The sequence below is a fragment of the Dermacentor variabilis genome, chromosome 5, assembly GCF_050947875.1.
Source record: "Dermacentor variabilis isolate Ectoservices chromosome 5, ASM5094787v1, whole genome shotgun sequence".
Taxonomy (NCBI): domain Eukaryota; kingdom Metazoa; phylum Arthropoda; class Arachnida; order Ixodida; family Ixodidae; genus Dermacentor; species Dermacentor variabilis.
In genome coordinates, this window is record NC_134572.1 from 40,390,111 (window position 1) to 40,416,815 (window position 26,705).

General features: G+C 46.3%; 1 protein-coding gene across 7 annotated transcripts in view; it reads left to right on the plus strand.

Annotated features, from left to right (window-relative positions):
• Positions 1 to 26,705, plus strand: part of rols (zinc-RING finger and ankyrin repeat domain-containing protein rolling pebbles) — a 312,403-nt gene that overhangs the window by 275,383 nt on the left and 10,315 nt on the right. For 6 of the 7 annotated variants that reach the window (XM_075692172.1, XM_075692170.1, XM_075692174.1 and 3 more), the window contains 17 exons: positions 6,594 to 6,782; positions 7,446 to 7,538; positions 8,306 to 8,416; positions 9,113 to 9,178; positions 11,522 to 11,830; positions 12,816 to 12,944; positions 13,064 to 13,144; positions 13,300 to 13,424; positions 14,389 to 14,524; positions 16,222 to 16,495; positions 17,557 to 17,788; positions 18,705 to 18,907; positions 19,691 to 19,877; positions 21,906 to 22,162; positions 22,402 to 22,639; positions 22,953 to 23,189; positions 24,720 to 24,899. In XM_075692172.1, the coding sequence (XP_075548287.1) occupies positions 6,594 to 6,782; positions 7,446 to 7,538; positions 8,306 to 8,416; positions 9,113 to 9,178; positions 11,522 to 11,830; positions 12,816 to 12,944; positions 13,064 to 13,144; positions 13,300 to 13,424; positions 14,389 to 14,524; positions 16,222 to 16,495; positions 17,557 to 17,788; positions 18,705 to 18,907; positions 19,691 to 19,877; positions 21,906 to 22,162; positions 22,402 to 22,639; positions 22,953 to 23,189; positions 24,720 to 24,899 (3,047 nt within the window). The remainder of the gene's footprint in view (positions 1 to 6,593; positions 6,783 to 7,445; positions 7,539 to 8,305; positions 8,417 to 9,112; positions 9,179 to 11,521; positions 11,831 to 12,815; positions 12,945 to 13,063; positions 13,145 to 13,299; positions 13,425 to 14,388; positions 14,525 to 16,221; positions 16,496 to 17,556; positions 17,789 to 18,704; positions 18,908 to 19,690; positions 19,878 to 21,905; positions 22,163 to 22,401; positions 22,640 to 22,952; positions 23,190 to 24,719; positions 24,900 to 26,705) is intronic. The other variant, XM_075692173.1, reaches the window with a different exon arrangement.

Sequence of the window (26,705 nt, forward strand, 5' to 3'; positions counted from 1 at the left end):
TCTGTCGCGTGCTGCCAGCTCGCTGCTGGCACCTACCTCCCCCTCCCCCCCCACCCGCCCCATTTCCGTAAGCTGCTCGAGTGGCCCGTGAAAAGTGAGTCGAGGTCTCAGTGCACGGCGAACTTTGCACCGTCATGGGTCTCGGAGACATCGCCTTGTACGACCGTGGTGTGTTTGCGCGTACCGTTCTCTCGCGCCTATACACTCCGCGATTGTAAATCTATCCAAGCCACTGCCACAACCCTTGGGCGAAGGAGGATTTCTTTATACGGTGCGTACAAAGGGAGATGATGAGGCTAGAAAGCGTTGCACGGGGCCCCTCTGTTGAATGTTTACGTACGACCAAAATATCGTTAGCTAGCTCAGTAGTTCAGATTCATTTTGTTGCCCTGTTAGCACAACCACGTCATGACAGTATTTTGCTGTGACGAAGAGACAGATACATCGCTGGCCGAAAGATTTCATGAAGCTACCCATTTATAAAGGCAGACAAGATAACCAGGACTGCTCCCGATTGGTTGCCTTGCGCTGGAGCAAATAAATAGGAACGTGAGACGACGGAAGCGACGCTTGCGCGTGTGTTTGAGTATACGCCATTCGATGGCAGGCAGTCACTCAGGTCGGTTGACTTCGGGAACTACCACCGCTCTATAATCTTCACGAGTGTGGCGATTTAGGCGAGTTGATACATCTTGCAATAAACGAGGACGCAAGAACTAGAGCTCGACACAGTACGAACGCTAACTTTCATCTGATGGTTTATTAAAGAGAAACTTTGCACATATGTAGAATCGGCCGTGCGTGTTCACCACATTCACATTTCATCTCAAAATGTTCTTCAGATATTTTTTTTTCTGATGTTGCTTTTATAATAGCGCAATTGATGCCCCCCTACCCCCGCAAACACACAGTGAAGGTCAAGAAACCCTAATTTCGACGTATTCCGTCATTGTTCCAAGACCGTGCTTTGCGGTAGTGGAGCGGTGTCTGGACTATTTTGGTGACCAGAAGGACGAATCTTCAATTAAATTATCACAATCTGGCGAATAGGATTCCTAAATCCTGTGTTGCACATTTAACACCGGAAGGAGCAAATATCTGGAAATGTTTTTGGGTTTGACGTTTAACCTTCGCTGGTTCCGTATATACTTTTCTGCCGAACCGCCTTCAGCACTGCCGTCGAGAGCGTCGTCCCGTGGTCGTTCAAGCCGGTTATACGGGAGACGTGTAGTTATTCAGTTTTTCCTTTGGCATTCCGCCGACATACGATAACGTGGCTTGGCCGGCTACCGTTGATAGCCAGGGTAACCGAGGTCATATAACAGTTCACGACCCACGGCCTCGGTTACCCCTGGCTATCGGCAGTAACGCGCGTGCACAGTTTTTAAGCCGCGTTATTCTGAACATTTGTAGATAAAAATCAGCTTCTTAAGTGTTTGTTTTTCCGTGCTAGTAATACGCGTGCAAACGGGGTAGTCTCGCTTGGGATTTCTCTTCTGGCGTTTCGCACGAAACGCCTTGAAGCACTGCGTTGTCTCGCCTGGCGACGACAAAACGGCTGGTCCCCTTTACAACAAGAAGGCACCCGTCTGGTTGACTCCGGAGCCCATCGAAGGCACGTGATCTCTCTGACCCCGCTGCGCTGGTGGCACGCACCGTTGTGCACGGCGCCGTGATTCTGCCTCCACGGGGGTGTCGAATTGGCCGGCTCGACCCCGTGACCTCTGACTCCTGTGAAGCCCTGTAAGGGGCAGAAGACGTAGCGACAGCGCCGATCCGGAGCTGCCGGAAGCGATGCGCAAAAAAATCGACTCCACTCGCCTCCTGTGACGTCTACATTAATCGTTCTCTTTACGGAACTCGAAACACCTCCTCTGCATTCTTTTCGTTATTGACACCTAAGTTTCTGTGAATTGCTGTTGCTTTCTTCTTTATTTTTTTTTTCGTCGTTGGTTATGCTTGCGGCCGTCTGATGGTGTCTAAGAACGCCTAATAACATATGTTGATATAGTGTCTAGCGGTTGTGTCGCGTGAATGCGACGAGCGAAAATAGCGCGCAGGTCTCTTAGACACAATAGTGTTTTTTGATTTGTCGCAAGTTTCTACTTCTACTGAGTATGGACTGGTCATTCGCTGATTCTTACTGTGACGTTAAGGAAGCATCATGGTTGGGGAAGGAGGATGGAAATCGTCTAGCCATTGTGTTGAAAGTGACGATGCATTGATGCTTAGCCATATAACCAATAAGGCAGACGAGATAAAGCGTTTTGCAAGCTATATGAAAGGATATCGATACAGGCCGACAGAACATTCATCAGTTCCTTTCACTGGTGATTAAGATTTTCATATGTATATAGCATACTGACACAACGCGGAGCTCCCTTAAAAGAAGTGGTGTACACAAGTTGGCTTTACCACTTTTTCTGCGTGGCGTTTCGACGGCATATAGCTTTCCTTTCGTACACCTCTCTTTTGAACTCCCGCAATGGCTAGCGCCGAATCTCCTACTCTGCGTTCCCGGCTTGCTACAACGCTGTGTGGTACATCAGACCACATCTGTACGCGAGAGAGGTTTCGTAATAACGTCCCTTCCTTTTGTCGAGCCATCTGGTGCGCATGCAACAGCGGTCCACGGCAACAGCGCACGCCCGGCAAGTGACAAGGCGCGCTCAATCAACATGAGCATACGTGTAAGGGTTCTGATCTGCATCTCATAAGCAAGGCGGCTTTGATCTTTACGAAGGTGTAGCAACTAGCGAATGGCCTTTCCTTTTCTACTGCTACTATTTCCTACGTGCTTGCTTCATGCGCCATGACATGCACTTCTCGGTGCATCTTCCCTTCGCCTGTCTTTGCTCTGTTTACGACATCTCTTCACGTCTGCTCCGTGACCCACATTCTTGTTCTTCTTCTCTTTTTTTTTCTTTCTCTCGTCTGTCCTTCCAGGGATGCGCGTATTGATTTTCTGCTGCTGAAGGTTAGTGAATTATTACAATGCGACCGCTCCATCAGCTCTGGAAACTTGGGCAATATTCCCTGAATTATTGACAAAAGTCTCTTAATTGTATTTCCTTATATTACCCTCTATGTTTTTTTCCTGAGCAAGTATACCAATGACTTTCGCACTCTGCACCGTATGTCGTGATCTCTTGCACTGCTGCTTGAGCAGCCAGGCACATACGTTGCGAGAATCGACGACAGCGTCAGCAAATGCAAGAACATATGTCATGTGACGCAACGCCTAGGCGGCCCGCTGTTCCGAAAAAGAGAAATGCCAGGACCGTCAACGGAGCCCGATTGGAGTAGTGGATCGGCTTTCCCGCGCAGTAATACGGTTCAAGCTGCCGCATGTTTCGAGAGGCCCCACGCCGGGGCCACCTTTGTCTGCGATACGAAATTGGCGAGGTTGTGTTACTTGTGATAACACATTGCATTGAGAAATACGTTCGGGACAACCGATGCGCAACCATACGCCTCAGGCCATGCCTGTATAGTCGAGGCGCCTCTAGCTGTTACCTTAAGGTCTGAGTGAAAACAAAAAGAAACGCAATTTACAGAGTGGGGAGAAAAAAAAAAAACGAAGACAGAACGGGGTGCTGGGAACGCGCGACGCTTCGGATCGGTCTTCGTCGATGCGTGTCGATCCAGCTCCGATTCGCACGCTTTTATTTTTGTTTCTTGGTCGGCGCATCCCGCTTTGCTTGGCTTGCTCGTAAAAAGGATTCTGCTGGTTTCGCGTATATATGCACGACATGCTCAGAAGCCGAAGCTACTATACGTGTGCGCACCCCGCATGTCTCTCCCGTATCTTATTACTACTGTTCTTTGTTTTCCTATCTCTCTCCCTCTCTGTAGCTCAATCTCTCTCATCTGGATGCTCTTGGAAAGTATTGCGCGGGAAGTTCTGAGGCTCACGCGTCTCTTATACGAAACGTGTCGAACCCACCACTCCGCTGTTTCTTGCCTTTTTTTTTTTAAGGCCACACTCTAGTTTCTTCATTTCTTCATTTCTCTATAGTTTGTTCGATATCAGACGAACCTGCTATCACTGATCCCGGCTGGCCTGACCCGCTCCGCTACAGATTGAATTGGATGTGGCATGCACCGGTTTGCGTGCATGTATGAGCATGATCAGAGCTGCCGCTGCGAATCGCCTGCCGCGCTCGACAAAACAGTGGGTGTTGGCACGCTCCGCGTGTCGTGCTCTCGATCCTCGAGGAAAACACATCAGGCTTTGGTGCACGCGGATCTCTTTGTCCGAGATTGGTTTTCGCTCGCTGCACATGCGATTGAGGAAAGCTGCGAGGGACTTGTGCGAGCGTCCGTCCGGATTATCTCGCGGCACCTGCGGCTGGGCTTGTTCTGAGGCAACTTCTCGCCCCAGGCTTGCCGTGCAAAGAGATAACGGCGATGCAGTGCTTTAAACCTGGGATTAAGGCGCCTGCAATGCCACTAGTATTGAAGTATATTGAAGATCAAGTATTGAACAGCTATAGCACTGCAAACAGAGCGAACGTAAGGGTAGACAATTATGGCGCAGTTTTTTCGCAATCCTCTTGTTCTCCTTACTGTCTAAATTGGCCTAAAAACACGGTTTTAGACTCGCCACTTTTCGTAATCATCAGCTCGTCCAGACGCCAATACGAATAAGTCATTTTCTGAGGAAAACATTTCTTTAGCAATAGAGGTTGACTGAACGCTTACACATGTAGCACAATCTCTATCATTAGTGTTCAACGTTCCTCTCTCTCTCTCTTCCTCTCTCTGTAATCCATGTCTGGGGGCGGATATCTGCAGATTAGTACCTACAGATGGGATCTGCAGCTTGCGCTGTACAGGTGTATGCTGAGCGATAAAGTTAGAAAAAAAAATCAGGACCCATTTCACCCTGTGAAGGTGGTTGGACATCGAAGCTGTGGAGGGACCACCACCTACGATATGGTGACGAGACAAACAGTAAACTTTGGCAAACGTTCCTCTTACTACTGTGATATAGTGATTACTGTGATATACACTGTGATATACACTGTGATATACGGGGCTATGAGCCATTGCATCTTTTGCTTGCTCACAGGGGTATGAGCCATTGCTACCGCGGGTATGAGCCATTGATGATCACAGTTTTCGAGGAGGAGGAGGTTTCGACATGTTCTCTGTGATACCTATTTTGTTTGCTTAGGGGGGGGGGGGGGTAGGAGCCATTGCTGATGATGATAGCTTTTGCTCGCACTTTTCTGTCCGCGGAAACGATTGTGCCGTTGGGGGGTAGCGGTAAACAGCTTCGCTAAGGTATTCTAGTTCACTATAGCTTCGCTGTAATAAGATTTAAAAGAAAAATGAACGAACCAAAGTGATACAATTCACTAATGGGATGGCGATGAACTCGATGACAACAGAAAATCTTCAATTAGAGGTGGAAAATAATCTTGTTTATTAGACTGGACGTGTTGGTTAATATGAGTGCAGGTGTGCGTTTGAAGCCCTGGTCAGACACGATGACAAATGTAATCATTCCAGGAAAAAAAAAACTACACGAGCCGTTCAACCTCTAACAATTTGCATTGCCCGCGAACCTTAACGAGACACTTGCTGAAACACCCATTTTCCCACAGTATAACGAGTTTTCTCATGGTGTGACTTTGAAACCTGGAAACACCTGCGATCGCCGTGTGAAAAACAGAAGCGACACGCAATACCGCGCAGAAAATTGTAGTTAGGTAAATACCTCTGGGGATTTTGCTATGGCGCTTTTCAAAGAGCAGGCTTGTGCAGTGAAGAGCGTGAGCTCCGTGTGAGCTTCTCGCGCTTCAGCCTCCCGTAACCGGCCGCTGCTCCCTGCTGCTGCAGCGTTACGGCATTTGTGTGTATGACTTGAAGTGGTGAGGCGCCTTACTTGAAATAACATAGGACACAGTACTCTGGCTGTGCCTTCTTCCCCATGTCGTGCGCTCTGCTAGAACTCCCTAGCACTGTTATTGGTGGAACTTTTGCGTGACGTCACGCTTCACTGTCTACAGCGCACACCGCTACTAGAAAGCGATTGAGCACTCCAGTGTACTCAGACCCTGGAGAGAAGACGAACGCTTTCGGCAGGGTGCTTGGATATGCGGTGCTGTAAAAGAGTGCATCGTCATTATCCTATACAACGTGTAATACGTATACGTAAGTAGCACGTTAACTTCATTGCAAGTCTGCTGCGGTACCAGTCATAACAATGAAGGTTGTAGCAGTTTAGCCGTGCGACTAACGTTCTGGAGCTCTCAAGCGCGTCGGTATTGTTTCTTAGAAGAGCGCATAAGACCAACGTTATCGTAGTAGTTGCGGTTATTGTTGTTTTCTATTAAGCAAAAAAAAGAAAGAAACAAGAAAGGAAAAGAAACCAGAGGTCTGCGATTAGCGCAGTAAATGTGTCGTGTCCGAATTATGGAACCGATCGCGCGCGCAGTCAACGACTCCACGTCGGGATTTGTCACGTTAGCGAGGCCAGTGACTGCTGCGTTCTGGCGGCTCGGTTTGCGCGGCGAGAAGCCAACGTGTGGAGAGCGCATTTGCTTACACGGTGCTCCCTGGCTTGTTTCCTTGCGCATGCGCAGACCCACGCACGGTGCGCAAGATGATGGACGAGCTGGTGGTGTCTCCGACGGCCGGCCGCTGCCCGACGTGCCACGTGCCTTTCGACAAGGGCAAGCGACGCCGCATCACCGAGGACTGCGGCCACGAGCGCTGCTACTACTGCATGCTCAACGCCGACGGGCCGGGGTGCCCCATCTGCGCAGCCGAAGGTCAGTTGTTTGGAGCCTCCGCACGTGCATAAGCATCTCGCTGTTCGCAGATGTAGATCACGCGAGTTGTGCCCACGTTCCCTGTGCACTTCGCTGCAAGTAAATTCGTGACGGATATGAAAGTGGACGCTGAATTACTTTTCAATGGAAGGATATACTTCCCACCCGTGAAAACAAATACGGCGTGCGAATATGTTTCAGGTAGCGCGTTCCCGTTCAACAGAGCGCTTCGTGGAGCACTTGTATGCTCGACGTGCACGACGAGGCAGTGTGACCTGCTGGTTGCGAATTTGAGCTTTTTGTGTCCTATTGCATAAAATATCTCGTGCCGATAGCTACACTGCTTTGAGGGACGTGTTTGGCAAATATTCGTCGTTTCCTTGAAACACTGCACGAAAAAAAAAAAAAAGAAAAAGGGCTCTGCAAATTTGTTCTTTTATCATTTATTTCTTTGTACCGCAGCGATATTTCGAAGTGTTTTCGCGAAACTGAATGCAAAGGTATTGCATGCTAATATTGTAAGTGAATGGGGACGTTTTCTTTTTTTTTCTTTTATCTGAGCGGCTAAATCTACTAGTTTCACATTGCGTTCTGTGTACTTCGCTCTCTCATACTATTGCCACTATCTTCAATATCTACTCTCTTTTCTTTTTCTTTTGACAGCCGCCAAGGCTCCTAGCAACCAGTCCAGGCCTCGCATGAAGACCAATGGACACTTCACTACGTTCATGCAGACTCGAAACCCTCACACAAGAGGTACGGTGATGGAAAACGCGCCTGTAGGTTGAAGCGGGAAAAGCTCCCGATATGCGGCTACAGGAAGCGGTTATGTTCCGCTGCGCTCGCCAGAGAAATCGCCCAGCCTCAGTTCACTGAAAATGCGAACTTTCTGCCGTAACTGAGCAACTAGGAATAATAATATCCTTTTTGTCACATTTATTCAGTAAATATAACGCAACACTGAACAGGCAGGCCACACTTCGGCACCGTAGATATTCGCGCTCATTGCTAATATCTTTCTTCGAAGCCGGCTGTTAAATTATAGGGTTTTACTTGCTAAAACCATGATCTGATTTTGAGGCATGCCGTAGTGGGGGACTCCAGAAATATGGACCACCTGGGATTCTTTAACCAAATCTAAGTACACGGGTGTGGACGCCGTGGCCGGGCTTCGATCCCGGGACCTCGATCCCGGGACCTCGATCCCGGGACCTCGTGCTTACCAGCCCAACACCATAGCCACTAAGCAACCACGGCGGGTCGAAGCCGGCTGGTAATGAAGGTTGCAGTTCTGCTCAAGCCCTTGACCAAACACGAGCATGTTTCGATAATTTGAGACCTTGGTTAGTGTCGTATTTTCCGACATAAGAGGGCGTAACCACTACACTTGACACTTCTTCTGAATGACTGAGTGCGACAGAGCGTGAAACTTCGCCCCACCCTCTTTGCAAGCGGAACAACCGTTGAAGTCCTTGAGTGCGTAGATTGCCTAACAAGAACGGACGCTGCTTTCAACCCTTCAGGTCCTCCGGCGTCAGGCATGGCCAGTCCGAAGATTAGCCATATTTCCTGGAAAGACCGGAAGATGACAAGGCCTTCCACGGTTAGCGTAGACAACCACAACGCCTTGTCAGGTAAGGAGCTGTCAGTTGCCTTGTGTACGCTTGGGCGCCTATGACTGACAGGATCTTAACACTTAGCAGCACGTAACACTTTATGAGACGTTTGGTAAAAGATCAGATCGTTATCGGTAGCTCCGCTCGCAAGCGAACAGCTTCAGTCTTAGTGCTAGAGCAGAGCGAAAATTTATTCTGAAATGGAAAAAAAAATGTTTTTTTTTAAGATACCATATCTCCCCACCCTATTTTTTTTGTTTTATGCCTGTTTTTTCGTGTATCCAGCATTTAGCTTCTTTTTTATTAATTATAAGAAATGCTACGTTGTATATCATCTATTTTCGTTCGTCAATTAAATGTATCATTGCTTAGCTACTATGGAAGTAGCGTCCATACATAGGACAGTTGTTTTCCTGCGCGCTGATTGCAAATGTTCCTATTGTAAAAGACAGGCAGGCTAGCTTTCCTGCTTTTAGCCTGAATTGGCCATGATGTAGCTGTTGAAGTAGTGATAAAGATGTGCCTTCCTCTGTAGTACCACATGTTTGGCTTCGTCATGAGCGTTCGAAATTTCGCCGTCGAAACATGGCTATCGCGATTTTCTTCTAAAGCAAACCGGCAGCGTTCGTGCCTTTGCGCATTCCGGTGTCGAGAAGACAAAAATCTCTGAATGGGGCGCGCATCCTGAGTGACCACTGTCTTTCATCCCGGCAGACTTGGCCAAGGTCCAGCACTGGCCAATGAATATGGTCAGAAAAATAAAATCTCTCTGGACCATAGGTAAATATCAGTCATGCTTTTGGCAAGCAGGTTGAGCGGCATGTGTTGCAGTGGTGTGTGCTCGACCAATTGTTTGTAGCGGTCCTAGAGAATGTCCCAGCATGCGCAGCGGCACAGTACGGTACGTTTGTGTGTGTCTCACGTTTTACATGCACAGCGCGCTACCTCTGCACGTATCGTAGTATAGCTGCCTGCGTAGGCCTATACCAGCACAAGTGTATGTATACCCTCCGTGCGATCTGTGAAAACCACCCGCGCATGCCGTGGTGCGCTCGCTGACGCTGCGCTAGATGTGCGTGTTTTTTCTTCTTATTTGTTGCTCGCTAGAACAGGGCTCTCAAACACGTCAAACTGTTGTGTAAGGCCCACGTAGGGCTTCTGAGTAGCCTTATAAACAACGTTAGTGCTTCGCAAGAGTGGAAGATGGGGCTTGTCGATCTTACATTATTATAACTCAAGTGCTAACACGCAGTGATATAAATGATGCCCCGTGCTCTAACTTTAGCCGTTCTGTGTTTGCGCCGTAGTTATAACGGTTACCGCTGCCCTTACCACTAATAACAAATGTTGCGGCCTCCGGATAGCTATGAAATATAGGCACGGTCTGGCACCGCATGCGAGTTTTAAGATTTAAAATAGTTTTTAAGATCCGTGCACTCGAACGCAACGCTTGTGTGCGAGATAGTTAGCAGTAGAACGATAGTACGTACATATTAGTGGGACCTATACCTAACCAGGACAGAAAAAACTTCGAGCAAAGCCAATCGACGCAACTTTCGCTTCTTTTTATCCCTCGCAGATATATTTGACGTGTCTTTCTTTTTCCCGCGCTTTTCTCAAGTCTTTCATATTTTGTATAAACCTACCAAGGAATAATCTTTTTTGTTCACTTATGAACAACTGTCAGCACCTATGACTGCCAGTGCACCAGAAAGTTACAGAAACGAAACGCGATATAGAAATATGGGTGCTGTAGAAAATGAGCAGACGTCCGTCGTCTATATACCACCATAACCATGGTCGTGTCCATAGTCCCGCACTGAAGTTTATCTACTATCACGGCGAATCGAGTTGATTGAGAGTATAGGTGTCGCCACATAAAAATGCGAAAAACACGTGAACGCATACTAGTTTCAGTGCGAAGTGTCTTCGTAGATGCGCACTGCACTTTTCTGCATGGTGTAGATTTTTCACTGCACCGTATGGTGATCGCCTCTTTTCTTTATTTATTTATTTTGCTTCTTCGATTTTTGTTTTGCATCTGCAACATGCAGCGTTGATTTTTGGATGTTGCATGAATGTTCTAGAACTTGCCGTGCCATGTAAGCGTAGTTTGTTCGGAATGTGCTTCGTTGCACATGTACCTGAACCACGTATTCTGCATACTGTTTTTTACTTTTGAGTCACCTTCGTGCTAGTTCTGTTTTATTTTTGTGACAATAAATGCAATGTTTTGCATGACGTCAGAATTTGTGAAATGTGTACTTATGTGTGCAAGAGTACAGCTATCCAGTGACAAGTGGTCTGACTGCATAGTGAACTGTTCAGGTTTCGTGGCTCGGACATCTTTACTGTACTATATAATGCCGATTCAGACCGCATATAGCTTTATCTTGTACTTCACACCTTACTTTATCCGTCTGTGGCTTACTGTACAGTTGTGCATTCATACTTGATAACTGCGCTTTCCTTTCTTTCGCGATGAGGATTAGTAAAACTTGCTTGGAAAGAAGAAAAAAAATTCACCAGAAGTGTACGGGGAATAGCAGCGTGCGTGAGGTTTTAAGGTAGCGCGGTCAGCAGTGCCGAACTGACACACATCTTAAGTTTGTTTGGAACTCGAGAATGTAAAATAGCTTAGGGTCACCATCACGCAAGCCTAGTTAGAACTTAAGTGCATGGACGTATGCGGCCGCTCATCGTACGAAATTCTCCAACGCCTGGCGCATTTACGATCTTCGTTTACTACATTTTTGTCGGTGAGAGTAAAAGGAAGATCTGTATAGGCGGCGCGATTGCGTTACAAGTTAGTCACCTAAGAGCAGTAGATCGAGCCTCTTCCCGATAATGGAGCTCTTCCTAGCGTCAGCAATTAACTGTTGCTGATTTTCAATTGGTGAGTTCCCGATTGGCTTAGATTCTGCGGGCGTGGAGACTCGGTCCCGCATACTTGGTGTCCCATCGGCCATGCCATATTTAGTCGCACTTCTTTCACTCTGCCACAAGGCCAGAATGACGTAGCCGTCGGGTTCGTGTACTGTTCCGCCGACTCGCTGTCAGACCTGGTCGCGCGCGTCTGTGGCCATCGAGCAGCGTTCGAGACTTCGCTCTCCGTGCTCGCAGATGACGAGTTTTCGCAGCCCATCTACCACCAGCCATACCAGCACCACCCCCCGCCTCCAGCGGTGGTTGTGCCCCCTCCTCCGCCCATGGGCGGCTCGCAGCAACAGCAGCAGCAGCATGCGTCCGAGCACCTGTACACTCGGCTCGGCCTGCTGCTGGGCGAAGGACCCCCGGCATCGACGGCTTACGTGCCGCCGGCCGGGGGCAGCAACCACAGCCAGGGATCGTTCGCCAGCGTGTCCTCGCTCGCCAACAGCGACATCAACATGGCCGGCTCCACCAACACCAGCCCCATCTCGACGCTGACGGGTGAGCGCGGAGAAAAAAAAAAAAGTCTCCACTGTACTTGCGTCAGGCGCCATCCTGTAAAAGAACAGAAATCTGGGCAAGTTGCCGTTAACGCCGGTTTGTTCTCAAGGTGAACGCGCTATTTAGTATAGCGGTGTAGCTGGGTCATAGGAGAAAAATTACTGGATCAATGAGGATCGACTCGACTTGTACTTGGCCGAGATCTTCTAGATGTGTATACAGCAACTTACGACTAATCGGCAAATGAAAAGTATATAATCAAGGTGCGCTCATATATAAGGCCCCGATAATCGGAGTCTAACGAAACAGCTAGCAGTGCTTTAAATAACAACACAAAGGGCGACGGCAAGCGAAATGATAGGCGTCGAGTGAAAGTATGAAATTAGCAGCAATCTTCAAGTGGCATATTGTTATACGCTAAAATTGGAATTTGTCTCTATAGATGAAATAAGGAGAGAGAAGTGGACTGAAGCACGAAAATTATTGCGACTGGGTAACGCGAGAAAATCGAGACAATGAATGTGACACCGAGGACGAGCTCACGAGTTTTTTGCTCGACATAGTGACAACCGAAATTTGTTAAGACTCGCAATAATTCATATCATGATAGCTTTTTCTCCTTGACCGGCCGCGGTGAATCGTAGGCCGTGGTGTTTAGCTTCTGAGGACCAGGTCGCCGGCTTGAGTCCCGGACGCAGGCGGCCGCGTTTCGATGGAGGGTGGCCAAAATCAATCCGGAGCCGCCCACTGCGCCGTCCCCCATAACTAAGTGAGCAGTTTCGGGACGCTGAACCCTACGATTTATTTCAATTTAGTTTTTTGTTGTCGTTATTGTTATTGTTATTCGTGATTCGGCTTGCCGCAAATCGTCTAGTCAATACATCGCGTTTCCGCCTCAAAAAAGAAAAGAAAAAGAAGTGGTGCCGCCTGCCTCGTTGAAGAGGAGGCATGTGTTTAACTTAAGTTCGTCACTTCTTTTGACCAGGCTCGTCAGAAGCGGAAGCCATGAGCATACTTCGTGGCTCGAGCAGGGAAGAGAGCTCGGACAGCGTCGCATCGCTGATGAGCACCAGCTCGTCACCCTCACCCTCGCGCAAAGCTCCTTTCCAACAGAGTGAGTGGCCTTTTTTTAAGTCTTGTTTTAGTCTACATCGTTGAGAGACCACACGCTGCGGTGAAATCAGCTGTTGCGTTTGCATATCACGCTCATGCCTTTTTCCTTTCTTTTTTCAGGAAATAATAGTGTGCCCAGCAACAGGAGGGGCGCACCACTTAATTGCTCAAACAAACCCCAAACCTTTGGTCACGCGAGAGGTAAGAACTTTTCGCGCGTTTTCCACGTTGTGCCATGCCTTATGAAGACTGACTTGCTGGTTCTGCCAGCCACAACAGTACAGACATTTTCAGAAGTGCTTATCGCGGAGGATAATGTAAAGCCTGAATGCATGTGGTCATTGCATCATTTCCAGGGGCGCAGCTGCACTACAAGATCTCCCTTCAGCCAGCACTGAAGCCGTTGTTCTTTGAAGTTCCCCAAGCAGACCAGGATCCGCCATTTGTTGGGAGGCAGTGGCTCTTCGACGAAATCGACCAGGTATTCTCTTCGCTACCATAAAACATGTCTTGTGCCAGGCTGTTTATTGTTATGGTTAATAGTATGTGATCACTCGGCCCTGATAGGACGAACGTAAGCGAAGCGTATGTGAACGCGCAACCACTGGTGTACACATTCTTTTTACACCTTGGCGATGGCGCAGAGCTTTGTGACTAGCTTCAGTTGCATTTTAGTGTTATCTTAAATCCCGGTATGCGCGGTCGAAGAGGACATTCTACACTGAGCACCTGAAATGCAGATGAGTATGACACGTATTGTGACCGCACTGCATGGCTGTAGTTATAGTAACGTCGCACGAAGGTGTTACGCGTTGATTTCATGAGTGGAATGGTTAAACCAGATTTGTGTGGTTTTTTTTTTCTTCTGGCTTCTGCATATGTAAAGTATTTTACGTTTTATTTTAAAAATACGACACGCAATATGTGTCTCTTCGCGAGCCACTTCAGAATGTCGCAGTCCAGACAGACGGTTCATGTTACTTTAGCTGGGTTTACATTGCTGAACAAGCTGTTACAGTAAATGCAAATTTTTACAAGAATGGGTGCAACGTCAGAGCGTGTTGTTATACTTAGCCCGGCCCGAAATATTCGTCGTGACGGTCGCACTGAAGGTTCTTGTTTGATAAATTTGTGCGAACTGAAATAGAATCATACTGCATTGTTATTTTTTCTGCCTATGAAAGAGGAAGGGTATGGAGCGTGTTAGTTGAGTGGTGGAGGGATCTGGGCTTCTCGTTGGGACTGAACGTTGATCATGCGTTCGAATCGCGATCACGTATAGCAGATATATTTAATTCGGTACAGTTGGAACACATACCCCCGGTAAAGTATAAAACTGTCTCATAAGCGGCAGAATAGCAATTGCAAGCTTTTGATGAAGACTGCAGTTGCGCGTGACCATGACATTGCTGCACGAATTCGTGCCGCGATATTTCTTTTTTCAGGAGTTGCAAAATGACAACAGCAAGGGTGTGGTTGTCGTTGGGTGCCCCGGATCAGGAAAGACTGCTGCCATACTGCAACTGGTTGACTACAGCACCTTTGGTCGCAAGAAGGAAGAAGTCACGTATGGCACGGCAGGTACGTAAATGGCTTCCTCGTCGCCACAGCATAAATTTGGCCGATTGTGGGTTGAACTACGTACAAAATTAAGGTGAAATCATTCACTCGATAATGACAGCGCAGGATCTGGAGAGACGTCCACAGTGAGTCCCATTCTTTTAATTTATTACACTTCCGCGTCTATATTTGGCGGTTAGTTTTTTTAGAGCGCAGCCCATTGGCGCCCGTTCCTGCGTTTCGCGGCGCCGTCGTCCCTCGCCGTAACCAAGGTCATCATCCGCGCGCTGCTCTAGCTGCGCGCGCTTCTGCTGCCATCTCTCGCACGCGGCGCGAGTCTTGCTCTCCCTTTGTCCTCCAAAGCCGGATAATGTGTCCTTTGCCTACCCTCTTGGCCCTTCCTCCGCGCAGCGCCGTTGTGGTGACTCTCGCCGCTACCGTCCACTCTACCCTCGCCGTCTCTTCTCCCGCTGTCGCGGCACTGCCACGGTGCCGGCGGCAGGCGCTCCTTGCCGCCTCGCGCCTGTTCCACAGCTCTCCGCCTCTCCGTCTTCGTGTCGCGTGGCCGTATGGCTCTCAGCCATGTCTCTCGCTTCCTCGTTTGCGGGGCGCTTTCCTCAGAGGCATTTGTCGCCTCTGGCAGTGCTTGCGCCTGGTTATCCTTCTCCCGCCTCCACTCTTGCTCTATACTTCCCCTTACCTGGCGCAGTGCCGTTGCGGTGACTCAAAAGACAGTTATAGCGCTTTGTCCCCTTCTACTTCCCACCCCAACCTTTTGCGGCCACATTGAGGCCTCTGTGTGAGTAAGTGAGTGTGTGGTTACCCCTACTCAATACCCCTGTTCTCCACCCGTTTCCTCATCCCCCCTTAGAAGAAACATTAAATAATAATTGATAATCTTCCCCCCCCCTCTCCGCGAGGGTTACCCACTATAATATGGCGCGATGGCGCGTCGCTGGAGCGCCGGTTCGATAGCGGCGGATTGCGGTGTGTGCTTCCCAATCCGAAACGCAGAGCTGCCTCCGTTCGGCACTGCGTGTTCTGCATGCGGTTGCCTGTTGTTGAAGTAAGGCAGCAGCTGCGCTCAAAGATCGCACTACCAAAAAACGTAATCGTCGGCCACTTTTCTTGCCACAGGTTCCTCCTTTCAATTGCAGAAGCGCCATTCACAATAAAGCTTAATGTTCGTATATAATATACTTATTCAATGTTCCTTTAAAGCTGGCTTTCTGTCATGACTAAGGCACTTGATGATGGAACCAAGCGAATGAATAAAAAAAAATTGCAACAATCGTAACACTGTTCACAGTATATATCCTACACTTATATTTAGACCGAGAATTAAATAAAGAAAAGAATAAGAAAACAATGCCGTAACGTTATTTATATGCAAATACGCTGTAATAAATATTCGTTATTTATTTATTAATATTATTTATTTCATGCTTGAGGTGTGCTGTGTCGAATTCTGTAATGCCGAGTCATTCTTGAAAGATACGGCCGAGCAGGCAAGATGGCAAAGTGTAGCATATCGAAATATCGGGAATATGACCTCACATTTACAAGACTTTTTGTTGCTTTATGATATACCTGCTGGCCGCCACGTACGCAGCAAACGCGCCACAGCCGAGCCGACATAACAGATACTTGTGAGTGCGCGAATCAACATCGTCGTGGCGTTGTGAAACGAATCCGGTTATGACGCACGGCGATTGCAGGTGTGCGCCACTACGAACCGGAGCGTCGCGGTGCGTTGGGCAGCAGCGGTAGCAGTATAGGAAGCGGCTCGGCGTCGTCGGTGTACCAGCCGCGGCTGAGCACCAAGCAGGACGGTGCACGTTGCCTGGGAGGCCACCTGGTGGCCTACCACTTCTGCCAGGCAGACAACAACGTCACCTGCCTGGTGCCCGAGTTTGTGCACAGCGTGGCCGCCCAGCTTTGCCAGGCTCCTCAGCTGGTGGCCTACCGAGACTTGCTGCTCAAAGACCAAAGGTAGGCCAATCGCTCACCTGCAAGCGTGCCTGTGGTGCAACTAGATCTGGGTAACCCCATAATCTTCCCACCTGTCTACGTCATTGAATGTTAGAACAGGATCAGATGTGTCCTTTGATGTCAGTCAGTTCTACATCTCGATCCTAGCTTTCTAGATTTTACATCATCTTTCTTCTCCCCTAATAGGTCGAACCTCGATATGCAATAATACCGGCGTCACACGGGCACTTTCGATCGCGATCGAGCCCGATCGGGATCGAATTTTTTAGCGCGATTGGCAACGAGGCTTACAGATTTCAATTGTCTTCGGTTTGAAAATTCTCTTTGAAAGCGTGCGTGTGACTGAGGCGTTAGTCAAATAAACATGGATGTACTGAAGTAACTCTAATGTTTCTCGCTTATGAGAATGTGTAACTAATATATGCCTATAACGAATATCGGATATATCGGGTGTATTCTCGTGTCGGATGCGACTAATTCAGAACGAGGTTTGACTTTACTGCATGCCGCAACTTTTTTAACGCACGTACAGTGTTACCCAGCGCTTCCGTCGAAATTCTACATGGGTATAAGCACAGAGGACACTATAATTCATTGCACAATACTAACGTAAATTTAAATGAGGATGCACGAACAGCTTGTGCTGTGACCATGACATTCAGTACGGTCACTGAAGCGACTGTCTTTATTGCTGTCAGTTTAGCTTTTCCGTAGCGTTAGCACACTTCTTTGATATTAAACAAGTTCGAAATGACAAATAAACTCCAGCGAAAGTCTGCAACAGCAATGGAACTGAAAGCGATAGGTGCAACATTAAAAGCCTGGGATACAAAAATTTAAAGAAAGAAACACGCAGCTAGCTGATGTTCCAATTGAGGTTGGGAGAAAGAAGTGCGGTTGATTTGAGTCGTATAATCAGAGTACTCTGTTCTGGAGATCTGATGATTCCTGAAAAGGTATTTTCTTCTGTAGTAGCCACAAATCAGGCTGATATGTTGATCATTAGGTTCTCTGTTGTGTCAGGACCATTGAGGAACACGTTTTCATTGGTGCACATGCAGGCTTCAAGATGTGCTCAGCCTGCCTTCATGCCAGACCGACCCCCACGAAGCCCTGGTGAAAGGCATCTTGGAACCGTTAAGCTCCTTGAGGCAGACAGGCCGAATCCCAAACACCAGTTGCATTATTGTCGTAGATGCACTCAATGAAGCTGAACTGCATCGGCCTGACTATGGAGATACCATCACCTCCTTCCTGGCCAGGCACATACTCAAGTTCCCTGCTTGGTTGAAGGTGCAGTGACTGACTTATTTGGCACACTTGCTCGTGTTTGATGTAAACGGATTACCTATAGAAAGGGACCCCAATAGCGACCCCAATAGTGACAGCGTCTGTCTCGGCGGAGCTCAGGGGACAGTGAATGGGTTGAACACAGATAATCACCCGTCGATAAGCCTATTTCCACCCTTCCCTAGGAATATTTTCAAACAATAAACGTAGCTCAATATGTCTGGCTACGGTATTTACCGCATTCTAACGCCTGCCTCTGTTTTTCCTAGAAAATTGGGCCGAAAATTGCCTGCGCTGTGCAATCGGATTTAAGAAACCAAAAGCGCATTCGCGGCGTTTGTATGCTTTACCGCATGACAAAAGTTTATAGCGGCGAAGCTGACTTCAAAATCCGTGCGGCGAATTGATTTTAGGAAATTGACCGCCATTATGCGAAGCCTAATAGACCCTTGCCATTTTTTCTTGTTAGAAATTGGTTGTGAGTTAGCTATATACTTTGATTAAGAGCTTTAATATCATTTCTACAATAGTTATCTACTTTGGACATTTAGAAAGTGGATGTGCGTTTCATTCGGGGGCGTGTTAGAATCAGGCAAATACTGCCAAATTAATCAGCGCTATATTTTGGCGTTCTTTTTTTCTTCTACAACTTGTTTAATTTGACCCGTGTAATAACTAGATCAATGTTGTCGGTCCCATTAAGTCGAATTAACGAGAGTCAGTGTGTCAAAAATTGCCCAGAAAACTGTGGCAACACTGCCACGCATGGCACCACTCACCTTTGTATAATCATATTACCTTTCCTCATTATTTACTTTTGTTATTACTATAATTAACTAATGTTTTCTATATATTAAATTTCTTTATGTGCATATGCACATGTCTATGAAAATAAACAGTGTTTTTCTCTCTATTCCAGCTTATTGTTACTGTGCGGACAGCATTCCAGGAAGTCACTCAACAACTGCCATTTCACCAGATCTCCTTTGATCGCATGTCATGCAACGAGAACTTAATGCGAGACATTGTGGGCTATGTTCTCTTCCGCATTGAGTCCAGTCCCTCGGCACGTGCAAACATTACTGTCAACAATGGGAAACAAGATGGCTCAACACATGCAAGGTGCAACTCTTTCGGCATTTACACAGTAACATTTATGCTGTTCTGCCCCACAAGTCCACAAAAGTATTGCAGATATATTTAAGTGATCTGTATACATTGGCAATCAAACAAATTTTATCTGTTTCACCTAGCCTCAGAGACTTGTGAGGCAATCACAATTTTTTTTTCTTTCATACACTTACATTGGAAAGTATTGACGGGATTTAACATCTAAACAGGCACATCAGTGCTGTGTGAGCTATAGAGGGCTCCAAAATAATTTTGACAACCTGGGGTTCTTAAGTCTAAGTAAACGAGAATTTTGCACTTCACTCCCACTGAAATGCAGCTGCAACGACTTGGAATCGAACTCATGACCTCGTTGTCAACAGCAGATTACCATAGCCACTTAGGGAAGTGCATGCCAAATACTAGTATGTGTCATTTAAGAATAAAAAGTTAGAAGTACAGCTAAATAAAAGAAAGGTCAGCGCAGCGAAGCTGCAAGTAACACATTGGCACTTTTTCATTCGCGATGTTCTTTGTTTCGTCCGATTCCTTATTGTTTTCATTTCAAATTTCACATGATGCAAGGAGTAGTAGGATGAGCAAGCTAAAGATGTCACAAGGGCAAAGACAAGCCCAACATCAAGCTCTCTAGCGATTTGTACTCACTGAATTATATATCGTGCCATAGTCACTTGTCTCTTCACAACAAAATCTGTCAGCTTTGTCTCCTGGCTGAGGGGGACAACATAATCCATCGACTAATATCAAAACCTGTTATCTCCTGTGTCCATCCAGGTTTGCCAACCATCTGGCCAATCTAAGCAAGGGCTGCTTCCTATATGCCAAATTGACCATGGACCTTATAGAGCGTGGTCACCTAGTGGTCAAGAGCAGCAGCTACAAAGTCTTGCCTGTCAGCCTCAGTGAAGTGTACCTGCTGAACTTCAACCTGAAGTTCACAACAACCAGGGCATTTGAGAGGGTATGTGACATAGCCAGTCCACTCTTACTTCAAAGAGGATTTCTATACTAAAAATATTTATATCAGAGGTTTCTAGAGCACTTAATCATTGAAATTTAGCGCAATGAAAGAACAAACATCATTAATGTGCACATAAGTAAGTGTAAATGTGAGATGCTCCTTATTTACAATCATCGGTGTATATTGATGATGCTCATCGTCATCTTTCTGACTGACACGTAACGCTTGGCCACCATCACCTCTTCCTCCTATGCATTGTAGAGTAGCTTCCTGTACCTTTCATCATCATCACTGCATTTCTTTCTATTCCTGTGTTCCGTGGCATATTAATCTTCATACTATTTGTCAGGCACTTGCCACGCACATGGGAACCGGCATAATATATAGCTGGTCCAGGAGCATGTTGGTGCTGTGAGGTCTGATAAATTAGCAGGGATAGTGTGTAATGGCCATTTAACAGATCACTCATGGTTCCTTAGTCCATTTTTCTTCAAATATGACTCTATAATGGAAAACTAAAATTTGCCCGCCGCTGCCATGGAAGATCAAGCTCATATTGTCATTGTGTAAATGTGCAATTGGGAGCCAGATGTGCTAACCGCTGAGTTAACCATTGGCATAGTTTGTACTTGAACCAGTCTCTTCACTATCAGAAGTATAGTAAACTTCTGGTAATCCGACTCCGGTTAATTCGATCCCGACCGAAGGTCCCGGCCGGCGCCCATACATTTCTATATGCCCAAACTTCCGTTGTTTCCATCTAAAAGCTAGCCTTCGCCAAATAATTCGAACATAACCAGCCATCTTCGGCACAATACAGTTATGTTGTACGGTGAAGCAAATCAAGAATGGAAAGGGGCCACTGTCAAGGGACATAGCACGCGTTCCCTATCAAGCATAGCGGCAGCCATTCAGAGCTGTTTTATGTTGATGTGGCGATTTGAGCCCTTGTTTCGCGCGCTATGCGTGTCGCGTATATGAAACCGTTAACGAGGCTTAGTACGCATCCCATAATTATGCGCACGCGCCGTGCACCGAGACGCAGAGAAAGACTATTTGTCATTTGGGAAAGCTAGCGAAAAGGATGACAGTAAGATGAAGAAACTCAAAAAGTCGAGGGGACATTTAAAGCCAACAAAAGAGCAGCGGTCTATTTAAAACTCTGAAGGCCTGCCAGTAAACTTATTAGGCGTCTCGGTGCTCATACTGTGGCCGTAGACGGAGCATGCATGTGTGTAAATTAAGGAACGCGTGCTATGTCCCATTATAACGGCATCATTCTCTGCTTGGTATGCTTCACCGCATAATATAGCTGTGTTGCGGCGAAACTAACTTTAAAGAAATATACTGGCAAGTGAATAACAATAATAATAATAATAATAATAATAATAATAATAATAATAATAATGTTTATTTCCCATCAAGAAAGATGGAGGAGGCTGCAGGTAAAAGCTGCACGAACAAACGGCAGCTTGGCAGGGGCCCGCAGCCCCCTCTACAAGGCGGCAGTAAAAAGGTTACAGGAAGGAACATCGAAAACATACATAGGCACCAAATGGACACTAGCGGGTTTCGGCGTTTTTTCTGCATTTTGTTTAATTCGACCCTCCGGACGAGTCGACCAGTTTCGTCAGTATCGTCAAGACCAAATTAATGTAAGTCGACTGCACTAGAAAAACAAGCGCCCGTGGTCATGTATTTGCTTTCTGTAATATTCAAGTAATATTTCTTGCAGTGCTTACATCTACCGCTTTACACAGCCAACATATGCAGGTGATACTGCAGTTTCATGGGAATTTGACATAATACATTGACGGCAAGGCGAGCTTTATCTAAAGCTAAAAAATTGTGAGCCTATGAAGGCATGCAAGGGCATCACCTAATATCAAGTGCAGAAGTGCACCTATCCCATTACAGTCTGAAACAAAAAGTATGGTTTGAAAAGGCACAGACAAAGGCTGTCCTTGTTTTATTGGACGTGAATTTTCATTAAATCTGATATGTTTTATATGTCTTCCCTGTTTACAGGTGCAAAGTCTCCTACAGGTCTGCATGGCATCATTGTATCCTCTGCGTCCACATGAACTGTATCACAGTGTGAATGCGAGCGCCACGTACGAGCCCATGACATGGGCTGATTTTCAACAGCGTTTGACAACATTGACCACTGCCCAGTTCATGATGCAGCGTAACGATGACTCACTTATGCTGGCCCATCCATCTCTACGGGAGTGGCTCATTCGTCGAGATGAGAATGACAGTACTAAATTCCTCTGTGATGTCAGGTAGGTACTGTTCCACTTGGCTCTGCATTCTGTGCATATAATAAATGTTTTATACCCTGCAACCTCAGAAATAGTTTTTATGTCATGGCTAAGTGCTAGTCAGAAATTACATAGTATCCTGAGGTGTGAGAAACATGTCGTAAAATGTACTTATCTCGAACTAATTTCAAAAGCTGTTTGGACATCTCATTACAAAAAAATGTGCTCATTCTGCACATGCGCCCTTTCCTAATGTGCAGGACGGGACATGCATCAATTGCGCTGCGCATGTCACGCATAGAAGCACCACTTGATCCAAGTCAGCTACTGGAGCTTGGCCATCACATCCTCAAGGCACACATTTACAAGAACATCTCCCGTGGCCTTCCCCAGTCATGCACTCCTCGGGACTTGCAGGCACTATGGGTCTTCCAGAGTGCTGGATGTGTCTCCTCGGCACTTGTGGCTCCTGCAAACCTTTACAGCCCAAATGTCAAGGTGTGCTGTCCTTTCTTTACACTACTAGTAGTTGCCATTCAAAGCTGCACTACGGATCAGTGGAGAAATCCAGTGTGCTTTAGCAGTGGCAAAAAATGTATCCTTATAGACAGTAAACAAGAAATAAACACAATATTTTTTTCTACACCATAACTGTAGCAAAATGAAACTTTCTGAGGCACTGACACTCAGCCTGGCAGCCTCACTTTTGCAATGAATTACAGGCAGTGGTGAGGCTGGTGATAACTTCAGAAATTGTCGTATGTTCTCATGTTACTCACGGCAATCGGTAAAGCTGCATGACTCTCTACAGGTGAGCCGTTTGCTGCTGCTGGCCCAGGCTGATCCAAATGCACGAACCAACTGCCTGAACAGAGCACCATTGCTGGTGCTTTCTGCCTACGAGGGATTCACTGACATGGTTACTTCCCTTGTGGAATTTGGAGCTGATGTCAACGTTGCCTCCGATGTGGGCCGCACTGCTCTTAGCATGGCCTGCGAGCGAGGGCACTTTGAGATCGCCAAGTACCTCCTCTCATGTGGAGCAAGGGTATGTACTGCCTCCTGCACAAAGAATTTTTTGTCCTTGTTTTCTCCTGCTTGAAGCCTTAAAGGAATATAGATATAAATTTGCATAGTTGCACAATGTACATGGCACGTGTTTCTTAGGTCTAGGTGGACTGCACCCACCAAATATGGGTGACATGAAATAGAGAGCAGATAGTTTGTTTCAGTTTTGAGCTCTGCATATCTGATGTGACTTAAAATCCTAAACACATTTGGATGGCCATCCACCTCGACATTCTTCCCACAAATGAAAATCCACTCCATCAAATATGATACGCCAAAGAATTCCAATACAGAATTGCTAGGAGATATATTATTTTCATTTTGGTGTCTGCAAGTCTAACCTGGCTGAGAATGTCAAGGCTTGTTGTCAAGAGGGCTTTCTTGGCATCGCCCTTGTATGTAAAACTATCTGATGTCATAGGCTTATTTACATATGGCTAAGACACTGTTAAATGAATTGCACACTTTATAAGACCTTCAAATAAGCTCTTTAGGGGTTTATTGATAGTTAAAATCACGTTACAGGGGCTTAGCAACTGATGATGAGGGTTGGCAATGGAACATCTAGCCATTATTCAATCTTTTTGACTCACACGGCCTCCATAATATTGCATTATCACGATTCACCTCATGTTAAGACTGTTAGCTAGCTCAGAATTATAATCCCAAAACAGCATAGTAGGTATGTTTAAATATCAAATTGTTCATAGCATAATATATGCTCCTAGAGTATACTATTTAAAAGTAAAAGAAAACATTTATAGTGATGCTTTCCTTAAGTGTAGGCAGTTGTTCTCTGCATTGCTTATAATTAAAGCTCACTGCCTTGACATGTTAAGGCAGATTTGCAAAGGTTCGTCTACTATTGTGTTATAAATTGCAAATACATTAGTAGTTCAGGCACATAAAAAGACTGTGCAATGCATCTAATGCAAATTCATGTGGGCAATGCATGCATTTGCACAGTGTAGAAATTCTTGCCCTCCTCATCTAAGTTATTGTTTGTTCTATGACACTGTTCATTAATATTTTTGTTTTATTTTTTGGTCAACATTGTTTTAAATGTTGCTGTTTCAACATTTAATCGCTAAAGTAGTTTAACACTATCACAACTGAATTTTGCAAGGTCCACGCAGGGCTGGTGCAGAGCCACAGAAGCTGAACAGTCCGCATTATCTTCTTCAAGAGCAAATCAGAGGCAATTATCTCACATATGGAAAAGTTACACCTTTCAACCCCTTGACTTCCACTCCCGAGATCACTCGGGGACCGAGCCTTGCACACTTTCTGCCACTCCCGAGTGTAGACCTTGTCAGAATAGACCTCATCAAGTTCAACATCGGTATTAGTGAACTTTGAGAGTGTACTAGTGAGACCTGAATAAATTAGTCCCCTTCATTTTTTGGACATATACTTTAATACATTTCCATCAGAGCTGCAATGTTTATTTCCATTCATGATGCGTGTGTCTTTATTTCTGATAGTCAGTGACAATCTCTTTGCACGGCAGATTGATCACGTAGACAGTGAGGGCCTCTCAGCGCTAGCATATGCGGCCAGTTCTGGCCACTTGGACCTGGTGACACACCTGGTGCAATGCAAGTGGCCAGACGATTTCGGCATTGCACTGGGTCTTCACAGAGCCGCCCAGCAGGCTCTAATTGCAGCTGCAAAGTCAGGACACACTGAGGTAAGATAAAAAACCTTTCATATTGCTTGCTTTTTGTGATCGCTGTCAGAGGTGTTATCTCTTGCATGATGCCACACAACAACATGATGTTTAATGTAGTATTGTACTATTGTGTGTATAGGGATAATATGGTTTATGGGTTTATTAAGCAAGAACCCTGAACAAAGTGCCATTCTCCAATTGTCAGACATTGACAAATAAATTAATGGCATTGCTTATACACATGCTAACTTATGTACTCAGCCAGTAAGGGAATGAATGTTATTTGAGCAGCTGGCCCGTCTTATGAGCCCAAAAATAGCTTGCACAAATCTTATTGTGCAGGGTACAGGCTGCCTTCATCTAGAAAACACTGAGTAGCGTGAACGCTCAAGTAGCAGTATAAAGTAAATGTGCTTTAATTCACCTAGCATGGTGCCACATTATTTTGCAGTGTTCAAAGGGGCTAAAATTTGCAACCATTCACTGTGAGAGTGGCTGACATGTACATTATCTACTACCTTTAGGAGCACATCGCAGAAAAGAAAGAGGTCTTTTCATATGACAGCTTTGCAAAAGAATCCATGTGGCACGGTTATCCACTAATTCTGTATGGGCATGTCTTCTAGACATTCGTCATTGCCTTTAGTGAGAGCAGAGGAGGCCAGATACATGTGTACAAAGAATGATGTACTGTCAATAGTGGCATAACCAATGGAGAAACAGTATTCTCTATTTATTTACTTTTAAATGTGTCTTCTCCTCTAGCAGCATTGAATTGATTGAAGCTGCTGAATCTGTTCTGTAACTTATTTCTGTACTCATTTAGTAGTGGAAAACCACCACATTCACACAGCTGAAATTTGTGTGCATGCATGCAGCTTCACAGTTTGCAATAGGACCATTGTATCAGCTATTTGCTTTGTTGACAATACTGCGTAGATGCATTCAGCGCAGTCGAGCCGCCCACATATAACTATCCCACTTAGATTGATTGATTCAAAACTTTATTATTCCACCGAGCTGGGGTGCCCGCCTCTTACCCTGAACAAAGGGGGTGGGGGGACAAAGCAGTCCCCGTGCATTGAAAACGGTGAGTCTTCACGGCCTCAACGGCCGGGCAGATTGCTCGACGCAGGTCGTCTTTGGCCTCACTCTGAAGCAAGGCCTCCCAGGCTTCTCTTCTGTCAATCTTTTCCTTGGCCGCTGGGGAGCCAGCACCCTACTATATGACATGGTCTAGCGTACCTTTCTCCTTTTAAATTGTGCAGAGGGTGTTGTTATAGTCCCTCGTCTGAGTTAAGCAAATCCAATATGGTGATGTATAATTGTTTCCTTGGAGGCGCCGCGAAACGCGAGCGTCCTCCGGAGAGAGCTAGAGGCCGATGCGGAGGTGTAAATATTCTTCTTTTGGCTTTGTAAGGATCTACGATTTCCCTGTACATGATGATGTTACCTTTGATCCCTGAAAATGGCAGCTCTCGAGTTGCCTAGTGGTAGAGTGCTCGGGCGAGCTCGTGAGCGACTTCATTACCTGGGACTTCTTCATGGGTCGGAACCCAAATAAAAGTTATGTCCCTCCTAGGAGGGTTTTTGAGTAGAGTTTGGAGGGCCTCTTCCGAGATTCCCCCTTTGCTAAAATTCCGGACAGCTAATTTGCTATCGCATAATATGACTCACACTTTTGTACCCGCACAAGCTAGCGCTGCTGCAACCTGCTCAGCTTTACAGGCGTCCCTCGTGCACATGGAGCACGCTATCTTAATGCACCCGTCGCCATCAACCACCGTTGATACCGCAGACCCGTCCACGTATGTTACTTTATGC